Here is a 14,304-nt window from a genome sequence, read left to right on the forward strand (position 1 = left end):
CCCTGCTCACCAAGTCCTCTGCCATAAGCCTCCCAGCTATCCCCTCTAGAATTTTCCTTTGTCTTGTAGCAAGCTCCATCTCTCCCCATTTTTACTCCTGTGTGTCTCTCTGATCACCTCCAGAGACCGGCGATCATGTACCATTACATCGTCTCCATTTCTGCGACAGCCCTTCAACTTGTGCCCTTGAGAGTGGGGCACTGGCACGGTTCCAGGGATCCCCTCCAGGTTCCCTCTTCAAGGCTAGCAGTCCATAAGCCCAAGTCTTTTTCCCATCCTTGCTCTTGTAACTAAATTCTTCCTCTCTGTAGCCGGTCTAGATTCTCTAAGTGAAAACTGTGCATCTGCTCCAAGCATGGGAGCAGTTAGACAAACAGCATAACCCAAAACAAACCTATCCTTTTTGCCTTCAGGACTTGGACACTAATCCATTCCTTTTCCCTTTCCTGAGCCTACTAATTTCAAAATCTGGTTTCTTAATTTCTCCCTTAAGGCAAAACTCTTCCATAAGGTGGCTATAGGCCCCCTGGAGGAGCCCTTCCCCAATTCTCTGCAGGCCCTGGAGATTGACACTCACCTAGGAAGAGAAAAAGGCAACGTGGTGGGGTTTCATGCGACCTTCACTCTCCCTCCAAGCTTTGCCAAAGCTGTCTTAAAAGGTTTTCTGTTCTGGTTATTTTGTTTCATATTGCCTGATTTTTGTTTTTGTCGGTCATGGGGCTTGAACCCTGGGCCTGAGTGCTGTCCCTCAGCTCTTCAGCTCAAGGCAAGTGCCCTGCCCAGCACAGATCTGGACCCTGAAGACCCCAGCCCCAGTGACTCTTCAAATGCTCTCATGTCAGCAGGAAGTAGCCAGAAGGACATGCATTGACCCTTTTCCCTAGTCTCCCTTATCGTCCAACTTTTTATTTGTATCCAAAGACCATATATGAAGGCCTTGCCTCTCTCCTCTCACGTATCTCCTTTCTTATGTTTCTAAAGAAGGAATATGAAGGATTGACTCCTGCCTTATTCCCCGGGTCAAGCAAAGCACCAGGTGCTCCCTCACCTGCTTGCCTGCAGGCAGGCCATTTGGATCCTGGCTCAGCCCAAAGTCCCCTCTTCCCAGGCAGCGCTATCCACTCTGGGCCTGGCCAAGGACACTGCTCTGGGCCCCCAAGAAACCATAGCCCCCCCCTTTTAAAGTTTCTGCTTCCTTGTGAAGACCCATATAAGCCCACCCCAAAACCAGTCCCTTGCACAACGTCCGAACTCACGGGAAGGTCTGTGCCCCTTGCTTGCCTGTTGACAATTGAGTCTGAATCCAGCTAGTCCTTTTATGTTCTCTTCCATTTTCCTAATACCCATGCCAGACCAAAAGAAAAAAACAAAAAAGAAAGAAAGAAAAGAAAAAGAAAAAGCTAATAGAGCAAACGAAAGCAAAAGTACTCAGACAGAAGTAGATAGGAAAATGTGAAAACTCATCCACATAGAAAATAATGAAGAAGGGGCTAGGAAGGTGGCTCAGTGGTAGAGCGCTTGCCTTGCATGCATGAGGCCTGGGTTTGATTCCTCAGCACCACATAAACAGAAAAGGCCGGAAGTGGCACTGTGGCTCTAGTGGTAGAGTGCTAGCCTTGAGCTGAAGAGCTGAGGGACAGTGCCCAGGCCTAGAGTTCAAGCCCCATGACCGACAAAAAAAAAAAAAAAAAGAAAAGAAAAAAAAGAAAAGAAAAGAAAAGAAAAAGAAAAAGAAAATAATGAAGAAAACCCAAAGCAAACAGAACCAGGGCCTTTGGAAACAATAATAAAGTTTACAAGTTCCAGTCACACTGAATTTTGCTTTTATGCACACAGTGCTTGTGGTCCTAACCAATATGAGGCACAAGAAGCAAAGCTCATTGCACAGAACAGTGAAACCTGCCAGAGTTGATGTGGGGGGGGGGGGGGGTGGAGAGAGGGACAGTAACAGGTAGGATGGGATTGACCAAAATATACTGGAAATGTGTGTGGAAATGTAACAGTGAAACTCCCGCCCCCCCCCCCCCCCATATAACTATGCCAGTTAAATTAGAGACTCAAAAAAGACTGAACCAGCCAGGCACCGGTGGCTCACGCCTGTAATCCCAGCTACTCAGGAGGCTGAGATCTGAGGATCATGGTTCAAAGCCAGCCTGGGCAGGAAAGTCTGTGAAACATTTTTTTGTGGGGGGGAAGGGGTCTGGTCGTGGGGCCTGAACTCTGGGCCTGGGCGCTGTCCCTCAGCTCTTCAGCTCAAGGCTAGCACTCTACCACTTGAGCCACAGCGCCACTTCCGGCTTTTTTCTTTTTGCTTATGTGGTGCTGAGGAATCGAACCCAGGGCCTCAGGCATGCAAGGCAAGCGCTCTACCACTGAGCCACCTTCCCAGCCCCGTGTGAAACTCTTATCTCCAATTAACCAACAGAAAAATGGAAGTGGTGCTATGGCTCAAGTGGTTGAGTGCTCACCTTGAGCAGAAGAGCTGAGGGACAGTGACCAAGCCCAGAGTTCAAGACCCAGGACTGACAAAAAAAAAATTGAACCAAAGATATGAAACTGTCTTTAGTTTTATTTATTTTTTATTTTATTTATTTTTTGTCGGTTATGGGGCTTGAACTCTGGGCCTGAGCATTGTCCCTCAGCTCTTCAGGTCAAGGCGAGTGCTCTACCACTTGAGTTACAGCGCCACTTCCGATTTTCTGAGTTTATTGGAGATAAGAGTTTCAAGGACTTTCCTGCCCAGGCTGGCTTTGAACCGTGATCCTCAGATCTCAGCCTCCTGAGTAGCTAGGATTACAGGCGTGAGCTACTGGCACCCGGCTTGTCTCTAGTTTTATGTGGAGAATTGTGAAATGCACAAAATATATAATACTGTGAGCCCTGCAAGGTGAATTTACAAAACTCAAACCTTTAAACACGATCGCTTTTCTGGAAGAAAGCGAAGGAAGAGGTGACACTATCCAAAAAGAAATGTACTCATTAGCTGAGTTATGAAATGGTAACTCCTCTGTACACTACCTTAATCAGAACAATTAAGTAAAACATGATCACTTTTTGGAAATTCAAAAAGAAAATGTACAATGAGACAACTTCTGAGGAAGTTGCCTGGCTAGGGTTTGAGCACGGCTAAGGTCTGCTGATCGCACCCTAGGACCTAACGGCAACCCTCTGATGTTCCTATGTGCCAGCCCTGGGCTTGAAGGCAGGGCCTTGCCGCTCCCACTCAGCTTGTTTGTTTATGGCAGGCACTCTACTGCTTAAGCCACATCTGCAGTCCTCCGTTCTTTCACCTGTTTCTTTTCACAAGCAAAAGCTGTCAATGCCAAACTGCTTGGCCATTTGATAGACAACTGTCAGATGTTTCCATCAAGTCTGGCCACCTTGAGCAGGGACGGAGCTGTCAGTGGAGCAGCCCCTTTTCTGGCAACCGGATGGGCTGTCATCATGGCAGCTTGGCCACTTTGCATACTCCATGGCTGCCTTGAGGAAACATTACCCTGGCTGGGGCTGAAACCAAGGCTTGTGCTTTAGAGGGTCCTGCTCCTCACAGCTGCTACTGAAAGCATGTACCAGCTCCAGGAGAGGTTACCCAGCCACGACAAGCCTCCTTGCCCACTCCACACACCTTCCATCTTGCCGCATAAAGCAACCCCCCCCCCCCAGCATTATAATTCAGCATAAAGCTGTGACTGGTGCACACAGGAGGCTTGTGATTGGTGGAAGTAGAAGCTGCACAACCGTCCATACCTCTCTCCTGGCTAGGAAGGTGGCTCAGTGGTAGAGTGCTTGCCTTGCATGCATGAGGCCCTGGGTTTGATTCCTCAGCACCATATAAGCAGAAAAAGCTGGAAATGGCGCTGTGGCTCAAGTGGTAGAGTGCTCACCTTGAGCTGAAGAGCTGAGGGACAGTGCCCAGGCCCAGAGTTCAGGTTCCACGACCAGCAAAAAAAAAAAAGTAGCATGATTCTTAGTTTCTTTGTCTGTCTGGGATACTTCTCTCCAGTGTACTATCCCATCCCCAACTTGCAATCACAAAAGCCTCTCTGGAATAGTTTGTGGCTGCACAAAGAGCTTCCAGCTACAGGCATCCAGAAACCCCAGCTAGAAGGCTATTGTCTGGGATTTCAGAGGCCTAAGGCTCCAGGAGCTCCTGGGGTGGAAGCCCTCAGCTCACTCCACAGTTAGATGGAGAAGCGTTCAGAGTGGCTGGGGGACACTAGGAAGGATGGCCCCCAAAAGAAATGTGTGTAGCACCTGAACTTGAAATGGTAACCCCGCTGTACATCTGAAAAATAAATATTTAACAAAAAAAGTCTTTGTGATGGCTAGGCAAAGATTTCTTAGGTAAAACAAAAAGTGTGCAGCACCTAGAAAAATTATGAATAATGGCAATGAGGTTTCATCAGGATTTAAAACTTCTGCTGCTCTAAATATACCACTAAAAAGATGACAGGAGCCAGGTACCCAGGGCTCTCACCTGTCATCCCAGCTACTCAGGAGTCTGAGATCTGAAGATCTCTGGGTTAAGCCAGCCCAGACAGAACAGACCATGAGGCTCTTCTCACTGGAAGGAGAGTTGTGGCTCAAGTAGTACAACACCAGACTTGAGCAAAAAAGCTGAGACAGTGCCCAGCTCTGAGTTTAAGCCAGAGGACTGTACCAGAAAACAAAACAAAAGGAAAGAAAAAGATGAAAGGGTCAGGTGCTGTCTGGGAGAAAATTCTGTACCACTACCTCTGAGAAGACAATTGTGTGGAATAGGTGTCTTTCAATAAGGAAAAACCAAGCCAACCTAAAAATGGCCAGAACATTTACCCTTGACAGAAGAGGTAAAGATGTTCGCCATCACTATTTCCTAGGGAAATATGAATGGAAGGAGAGTCCTGAGCCTGTCTCTCCTGGACTCTCCTGGACCAGTGGGTGGTGATGAGGAAGTGGCCGCTGGGCACTGCCATTGGGAAGGCAAGTGGCACTCTCACTATGTGATCCAATGTGGTATTCTCTTAAACACAGACATCTTATATTCCAAGAACACATTTCCAAGGGAAATGAAAACACATCCATTGACAGACTTCCACACAAATAGCTATAGAAGCTTTATTGAACATGAGGGAAGGCTGGAAAGAACCATCAAGAAGTAAAGAGATGAACATAAATATTACTGAGCAATGGAAAGGATTACAGAACACTGATGAATCCCAAAATCATGTGGAAGGAAGTCAGACATGGAAAGAGTGTATACCATCAGAGCATGAACAAGGAGTGTCCTTGGCTTCCCAGTTCCCAGGTAAAAAATTGTGGCACCTTGGAGATTCACACACGAAAAGCATTTCATAATGTCTCCCCAAAACTCTCATATAGAGAAAGTTTTAGTGCAGACTTACCTTAGTCTAACAAGAGAAAGCAGGGGAAAATGAAAAAAGAGAAACATTTCTTCCCAGAAATGGGAGTTAAAATGATGCCTATTCCTTTGAAGTAGGCAAATACAAATGGTTACGTCACATTATAGCAACTCCTGATCCTTAAACAAGTTTTGTGTGTGTTGTGATTGAGCCAGGGAAGGACAACATGCTTGTGATTTTCCAGAGCATCAGAATACATGCAATAACACATTCACAGAGGCATCCATGTTGTTGGTGTTAATTCTCCAAGTTCTGCTGAGGTCGCTGGAGAGCTGGGATGTTACAACACAGTCTCTATTTCAGTCTTTGGGCTTGAACTCCCCGAGTTTCTTTTGCTAAATGTTAGCACTCCATTTTCAGCTTTTTCTGGTTATGTGGTACTGAGGAACTGAACCCAGGGCTTCATGCATGCAGGGCAAGCACTCTATCACTAAGCCACATTCCCAGCCCCTCTATTGCAATCTTAATCTGTATGGGTCTAATTGGTGCCATCTTGGCCACATGGTGGATAGCAGGGAATTGCCATATTGTCTACACAGTAGAGGCTGGGATGGGGACTTGAACAATAGGTTACTGGAACTGTCAATCCTGTGCTTCGAACTCATGAGATTCTAGAGTTTCCTGTGACCCAGCACCCTGATGCTGACCCTATTTAGAGCCAGACCAGCTCAGGCACTATTATGTCATGCCTTGCACCTCCTAGCTCTGATCCAGTCACCATGGCACCCCACTTCAGCTCTCCATTGGAGTTGATATGGTTTGTTGTGTAAGGTATATTAAATAGGTAGGTTTCATTCAGTAGCCGATGAAGAGAACACCACAAGTTATTCAGGCAGGAAAAGAAGTTTATTTACTGAACTGCTGCCCCCCGCTGTGCATGGTGGAGAGGCATGGCTGAGAAGGGAAGGGAAGGGGGGAACCCACAACCCACCCGGGGCCAGGACTTATCTAGGCCAGGGACAGGAAGAGGTGTAGCCAGGTGGGGGAAAGGTGTGGCCACACTGGATCCGGACATGACCTCAGGGCCTGGGACACTCCTATGGTCAGATGGGAGGCTCGAGACCTGAGGCCACTCAGGATGTAACCTAGCAGGAGGGTGAAGTGACTGCTTCCAGGTGTGCCAGTTTCCTGATAATAGATACTGGGTGGGGACTTAGACAAGAGGTAGGGAGGTGCTGCATAGGGTCTGCAAGGCATGGGCAGACCTTACATGTTGGTATTGTTTTTCTGCTTTGTCTTTGCTTTACTATTTTCAAATAGTTTTCTATCAGTGTTAAGTGTATTCCAGTGTATTCTTGTGACAAGTGTCCACCTGCAGTTACTGTCTTTCTAATAAAGACTCACAGAGGCTGGGAATGTGGCTTAGTGGTAGTGTGCCTGTCTAGCATGCAGGAAGCCCTGGGTTTGATTTCTCAGTACCACATAAACAGAAAAAGCCAGAAGTGGCACTGTGGCTCAAGTAGTAGAGTGTTAGCCTTCAGCAAAAGCCTCAGGACTGTCAAAAACAAAACAAAAACTAACAAAAGATTTACTGCTGGTGATAGCCACAGAACTCCTAAAAAGCAAATATCTAGTGATGTTCCTCTATGATGATTCTTAAGGGGATCTGAACATAGCCACACCCCAAGTTAAGGGTAGAAGAGTTAGCTTTGCCCCAATTTTGGAGATTCCAGTTACTGAAGCCCACTTCTCTGCTCCATTTTGCCTCTTAGCTAAAGTGATGGCAGGGCAGGAAGTTCCCTTAGGTCCAGATGATTACTCAGCCTGATGGAAGAATGTAAGGACATGAGGCTGAGATCTGAGGATCATGGTTTGAAGCCAGCCTGGGCAGAAAAGTCCCATAAGACTCATCAACAATTAACCATTAGAAAACCAGAAGTGGCCCTGTGGCTCAAAGTAGTAGGGTACTAGCCTTGAGCAAAAGAGCTCAGGGAGAGTACCCAGGCCCTGAGTTCAAGACCAGCAATGGACCAAACAAAAAAGCTAGAAGTGTATGTGTGGCTCAAGTGGTAAGAGTACTAGCCTTGGGCATAAAAGCTTAGGGACAGTGCCCAGGCCATAAATTAAAGCCCAGGACCCACCCAAACACACACAACTATTCTTTAACCCATTGTAGCTTGAAAATGAGGTCTGTATCATTAATCCTTAGGTAGGAGGGGTCATGAGAACCATCCTTGAACTTGGTGGCCCTGAGGGCTGGTTGGAAAGTTAAAAGTGTTTTCCCTCAGTGCCTTTGTGATCTTATCTTCCCTTTTAAGTTCCCTTTACATTACCCCATGGCTTGTGACCAGCTGTTACCTTTCACCAGTGATTTAGAGTTCAAGATTTATTTTTTGAGATAGGATCTCATAGTTCAGTCTGTCCTAGAACTTGCTGACTTCAAATTTGTAATTCCCCTGCCTTCACCACCTGACTGTTGGGATTACAGGCATGTGTCACCATGCAGGCTTCTGAGGACATTAGTCCTCAGAAGGGTGAAGTTTTAAAGTACACAGAATCAACAGAGAATTCAAATCCAGAATGTCTCTGAGTGTGGGCACAACCACACACACATCTAACAATCAAAAAGGAAAAAAAATTAGTAAAGAAAAAAGAGTTATGGAGGGAACCTAAGATGCTCTTCAGCAGACATAGGAGATGGCATCTTATTTATTTGGGTAGTAGTGAAGCTTGAATTAAGGGCTTTGCATTTGCAAGGCAAGTGCTCTACCACTCAAGCCATGCCTACAGCTGTTTTTGCTCTGGTTTTTGTGATGGGGTCTCACTTTTTGCCTGAGCAGGCTTGGAGCATGATCCTCTTGATATGCTTCCCAGTAGCAAATGGATGATAGGCACATGCCATCTTCTCAACTATTTCTGAGGGGGAGGGGGGAGTGTCTCAAATTGGCCTGAAACTTTGATCCTCTCCTCTGCATAGCTTGAGTGACCCGCAGCATATACTAAAAGGTTTCAAGAACTCTTTGCCTGAGCTTGCCTCAAACGGTGATCTTCCTAAATAGCTAGGATTACAGGGCTGAGCCAGAGTGCCTACCATGAAGTGGTATTTTCAAACCAAGAAACTGGAAAAAAATTAAAACTGACAAGAATGGTAATCATACCTGAAAGGATCCTTCACATCCATGCCAGGGGACCATGCACAGAAAGACAGGCACAGGAAAGATTATTACACCATTTATTACAGGAGCCATATCTGCCCCGGAGAGAGCGCTGGGCAGCCTCTGCTATCTAGGTAGCCACAGTGTCTGGGGGACAGGAAGTGAGGCAGGTGGGAGTTCAGGTGGTCTGGGTGGAGAGAGAGAGGGGCCAACTGTTTTGGCATGAACCCAGGACAGAGAGGAGCTCAAGTCTGGGTGGAGCTGAGGACCAAAGGTGGGCATAATGCTTACAATACCACTACAGGAAAAGGGTGATTACTGCCAATGGGAATACACCCACTCACACACACACACACACACACTTACAGACGTCTATCTATATATATGCATTCTTTATGCATCTAATTAATGAACAGTGATTAAAGATAGTGGGAAATCCCCAGGAACATTCATTTTAGCATGAATTATGGTTCCCATTCTCTGGATGCTTTTACATTTATCATACATCTACAATGTATCAGATAATGTGAAACTCAGGTACTTTAAATATTTCACATCATTTTTGTCTTTGTTTTTGGCAGGTACTAAAGCTTTGAATTCTGGCCCTTAGCTTTTTTTCCAAAATTTTATTTTATTTTTTGCTTACGGTTGGAGCTCTACTGCTTGAGTTATCCCTTCTGTTCCAGCTTTTTGCTAGTTAATTGGAGATGAAGAGTCTCCAAAGAGAGATCCTCTTGAGTAGCTAGGATTATAGGGAAAAGTAATTGGTGCCTTGGTAAGGGCTTTATCTCCTAACCCTTTCTTAAGCTCTATCTTCCAAATGTTTCATTCTTTCTTTTTTTTTTTTTCAATCTGTCATGGGGCTTGAACTCTGGGCCTGGGCACTGTCCCTCAACTCTTCAGCTCAAGGCAGGAACTCTACCACTTGAGCCACAGCACCACTTCCGGTTTTCTGGTGGTTTATGGGAGATAAGAGTTTTACGAACTTTCCTTCCCCGGGCTGGCTTTGAACAGCGATCCTCAGATCTCAGCCTCCAGAGTAGCTAGGATGACAGGCGTGAGCCACCGGCACCCGGCCTCCAAATGTTTGTTATCTAAACATATTCCTTAAGTCTCTGGTGGACCGTAGGCATCTCCTTTTTTAGATATGTAAATTTAGTTTCTGGGAGGTCAAAGTTTGAAGATACTTACTACCCTAAATTGGAAGCCAGGATTCAGGCCCAGGTTTGTCTATGGCAAAAATCCAACCCTGCCCTTCCCCCCAGTGACACAGTACGTGCGACCTGTGCCTTGGTGCGTTATGAACGTTCCTGGGACTATGTCCAATTCTCATGGAAATCTCCTCCGTCAAGAAATACCCTGGAATGGTGGGGTGGACAACATGGGCATGGCAGAGCGCCGTCCAGGAGGCCGTGGACAGCCAGACCCCGCGCCCCGACCCGGAAGAACGTGCAGACGTGAAATCCCGCCGTCCCAGCGGCCCCACGAAAAGATGTCCAGGGTGTTCCGATCCGGGTCGGGTCCCACCGACGAGTCTCGGGCTGGGCCCGAAACCCCCCGCGCCCGACGCCCTCCCTCCCCGCCCCCCCCGCCCCGAGCCGCGCACCGGCGGGGCCGGCGGGGCCCGCGTCTAACGCAACCGCATCTGCCGTGCGCGAAGGTCAGCTCGGGGGAGGACCGAGGACAGGAGCCGCAGCCACGAGGCTTAGAGCAGGGGTTCTCTGGGTTTCTAGGACATTCCACGACCCCGCGCCTCCAGAACCCGTCAGAAGTCTCTCCCAGTTGCACCCTGGAAGTGGAGGTGTCGCTCAAGCTGGCGGGGCGCCTCCAAGCCAGAACAGGGAACGAGAACTCCGAACACCACCAACCGCCTTCCACAGGAGGAACTCGAAAACTCACCGGAAAGCGTAGGCTGCACGGCGCCCCGAGGGGCCCAGGCTGAAGGGAGGAGCCGCCGGAAGCCACAGAGCGTGCGCGCCGGAGTCTGCGCAGCCGCAGTACAAGCCTCACGGGCTTCCGCCGACCGCGCAGCCGCACTGGAGACCTCGTGTGCCGAGGATGGGGCGTGGGAATGGGCGGAGCTACCTTACACGGAGCGCTGACGTGACGGGCGGCGGCGGAAGGGTGTAGACGCGCAGGCGCAGTGGCGGCTCGGAAGGTAAGAAGGCGGGGCCGCGCAGGCGCCCTGAGAAGCGGTAGCGGCGGCGGCGGCGGCGGCGGCAGCGGCAGCTGTGAGGGGGGTTCCGGGAAGATGGTGCTGATTAAAGAATTGTAAGTGTCTCGGTGGGGACGGGCGACGATCTGGGGCGGCGGCGGCGGGCGACTCATTGATCCAGACGTAGGAGACTATTCCCAGAGCCGAGAAAGGGCCGGGCCGGCCGCTCCCTGTGAGCGCTCTTCTCCCCACCGGCACAAGCCCCCGGCCCGCCCGAGGCCCGGACCCGGCTCTCCCTCCCCCTGCCCCGGACCCTTAGGCGTTGCCGTGGCAACACGGCCGCTTACCACCCCCACCCCCGGCGACCGGGGCCCCGGGATCGCGGGCCCCGGTCTGGTGGATCGGAAAGGCGCGGCCGGGAGTTTCCACTGGGACCCGCCTTTCCCAGCCCCCCACCCCCATGCTGGTCTGGGCCCAGCCCGGGGCCCGGAGCCGGGGGGCCGGCGGAGCCGGGGGCCGGGACGGCGCGGCCGCGCCCGCGTGCGGAGACGGGGCGGCCCGGCTGTGGTTGGCCTCCCGGGGATGGAGGCCGCTCCTCACCCCTGGGAGGTGGGCAGGCCCGGGGCCGGCTGCCCAGGTGTCGGGACGTGGGGGGGTGTCCTGAAGTGCCTGCCGGGGCCGGGACTCTCCGGGTTTGAGGAGCAGAGCGAGCCGGTTCGGCGGTGCTCAATCTCGGCGCTTTTAAGATCGGAGCGATACCTGGGGCGCCCGCTCCTCTCGGGGGTCCGGACGCCGGGTGCGTCCGGCCGGCCCGATGGGGTTCCGGACCCCGTCGAGGCCCCCGGAGCGGCCGCGCGCCCGGGTACGCGGCGGGCTCCTCTCCTAGCCCCTGGGCAGATAGGGATTTCTGGTCTGGCTCGTTCTTTTTATGAGTTTTTTTTCTTTCTTTTTTCATGTTTTGTCCGAAATTAACTTTTTTTCAAGTTAATTCACATACGTATTTCTGTGCCAGTATCCGGGCTTGAACGCAGGGCCACAGGGCACTGTCTCTGAGCTTTTTCTGCTCCAGTCGAGCGCTCTGCCATTGGTACCACTCTCGGCTAGTCTGGTGGTTAATTGGAGCAAACTCTGCACCGACTTTTCCTGTACAGGCCGGCTTCGAACCACAACCCTCAGGTCTCAAGCCTCCTGAGTAGCTAGGATTTCCAGGTGGGAGCCACCAGTGCACCTGTCTTTTCAAATTCTTAAACACACTAAAAAAATACATTTTTTTAAAGACAATGTAACAGTCTCCAGACACGTTATTGTGTGTGTGTATTGCTAAATCTTTTTAAACTTACCCTTTGTGTGCGTCAGACCTTCCAAAGACTTTCTCATGAGAATGAAAGTCGGAAGTGATTATAGCCACTCACAGGCCCTGCACGGTCTTCTTTTCTGCTCTGGTACTGATGCCATTTCCTACTTTCCCTTGGCCCCCCTGGGCCCCGCAGAATTCCTTGCGAGTTCTCCACTGTCTGGAAGATAAGCCAGTTCAGGACCTCTCTGCTTGCATGGCTGCTTCCTTCCGCCTCAGGTGCCTCTGCTCGCCAATTCACTTGCAAGTCTGTAGTCCAGTGACAGTTTCCAGGAAGGAATTTCTGTGCCCTTCATGCTTGTGTTCTCTTCATTTGATCTCCGGAAATGTGTCCCTTTGGTGCATGCTCCTATCTCCAGCTTCTAGAATAGTCCCTAGCACTTAATAGGAGCTCAGCAAACATTTGTGAAATGAATTGATGAAAAATGACAACTTTTTACAGTGACAGGGATCCCAAGAAAAAGACATTTTTGCCTTTTATTGCAGATGACAGGTTTACAATTAAAGCTCATTTGTAGTACTAAACTTTCCACTTATATGAAATTTATATTTCTCAGGAGTTGGTTATAAACATGTACCTATGGTTAAGTGTTATCTCTCTTATTGCTCTAATGTACATCCATTGTAGGTAGTGGCAGATAACAATCCAGAAGTGGAATATGAGTCCAAAGGAAATTGACTTGGCCCAAGTCTGATTGCACATTAATCTGTCATCTTTTCTTTTTCTTCCTTCCTTCTTCCCTTCTCCCCTCCCTCCTTCTCTCCCTTTCTCTCTCTTTCTTTTTCTCTCCTTCCTTCCTTCTTTCTTTCTTTCTTCCTTCCTTCCTTTCTTCCTTTCTTTCTTTCTTTCTTTCTTTCTTTCTTTCTGCTTTTGTTGTTGTTGTTGATGGTGGTCCTGGGGCTTGAACTTTGTGCCTGGGTGTTGTCCCTAGCTCTGCAGCTCAAGGCAAGCACTCTACCACTTGAGCCACAGCATCACTTCTGGTTTTCTGATGGTTAATTGAGGAGATAAGAGTCTCACAGACTTTCCTGCCTGAGCTGGCTTTGAAGTGTGATCTCAGATCTCAGCCCCCCAAGTTGCAAGGATTTCAAGCGTGAGCCACTGGCACCCAGCACCAAGGGATTTGTGTGTGTGTGGGGGGGGGGGTGTCCTGGGGCTTGAACCCAGCTCTTGGGCATTGTTCCTGAGCCTCTCTATGCTTGAAGATAGCACTCTACCATCATTCTTCTTTTATTAGAATTACTTCCTTCAAAATGTGGCTAAGTGTTCAGTGGATAGCGTTGATTGGTGAGTGGTAGCAAGCAAGCCCATGGGAAAATTGTCGCCTTTGGAAATCTGTACAGCTGCTTTTCCCTAGCTATTTTGTACTGAGATAACAAATGTTGAAATGTGCCCAGAGTAATTATTATTATTATTATTATTTTATTGGTTGTGGAGCTTGAATTCTGGGCCTGGGCACTGGCGCTCAACTCTTCAGCTCAAGGTAAGCGCTCTACCACTTGAGCCACAGCGCCACTTCCAGTTTTCTGGTAGTTTATTGGAGATAAGAGTCTCACAGACTTTTCTGCTTGGGCTGGCTTTGAACCTCAGATCTCAGCCTCCTGAGTAGCTAGGATTACAGGCATGAGCCACCAACTCCTGGCTTATTTTTTAAATGTCTTACATTAATCTTGATGTTTATACCTTGTGTATATCTCTAGATTTCTGTCAGCCTGCAACTTTTTAAAATTTATTTTTAAAGGTTTGAGGCTGTTATCTAAGTATGGCCAATATCTAGTACATGATCTGATCTGGCTCAGTGCTGTTGAATGAAAAAAAAAATCTCCAAATAGCTTTCTAAAATTACTTTTATTCAGAAGCAACAGATAGGACATTCTGTGTGAAGATGTTGGTAAACAAAATACTTTGCCAAATGTTTGTTGTCTTGCAAAATTTCATCTATTTTTAATGAAGTTTAAAGGTCAGAAATGACTTACCATGTGGGCAGGTTCCGGTTCCCCTCCAGTCTAGTATTTAAGCAATGGGCAAAGTTGCCCCTGGGTAAAGTCCTGGTTTTAAAGAATTCATTGATGGTCAAGCACCTGCCTGACAAGTGCCCTGCCCTGAGTTTGAACCCCAAGTACCACCAAGAAAGAAAAAAGTGACTGGTTCCATTTACAAAAGGACTTCCATGAAAAATTTCAAAGAAGTTTGTCAATCTTTAAAACTCTTAGACTAATAATGGGACATTAGAACCTGGCCTGTTCCTTTTCCCGTTTACTTTTTAGTAAGCAAATTCCTGAAGCTGGATGTCTTAG

The 14,304-nt window shown here is 48.5% G+C and overlaps 1 protein-coding gene across 2 annotated transcripts in view; it reads left to right on the forward strand.

Annotated features, from left to right (window-relative positions):
* The first annotated feature begins 10,669 nt into the window (after positions 1-10,669).
* Positions 10,670-14,304, forward strand: part of Pitpnb (phosphatidylinositol transfer protein beta) — a 54,861-nt gene continuing 51,226 nt past the window's right edge. Inside the window, exon 1 of one of the 2 annotated variants that reach the window (XM_069994616.1) lies at positions 10,670-10,768. In XM_069994616.1, the coding sequence (XP_069850717.1) occupies positions 10,749-10,768 (20 nt within the window). In that variant the 5' untranslated portion in view covers positions 10,670-10,748. The remainder of the gene's footprint in view (positions 10,769-14,304) is intronic. The other variant, XM_069994617.1, reaches the window with a different exon arrangement.

This window comes from Dipodomys merriami, unplaced genomic scaffold, assembly GCF_024711535.1.
Source record: "Dipodomys merriami isolate MVZ:Mamm:240054 unplaced genomic scaffold, mDipMer1.0.p SCAF_45, whole genome shotgun sequence".
Lineage (NCBI taxonomy): Eukaryota > Metazoa > Chordata > Mammalia > Rodentia > Heteromyidae > Dipodomys > Dipodomys merriami.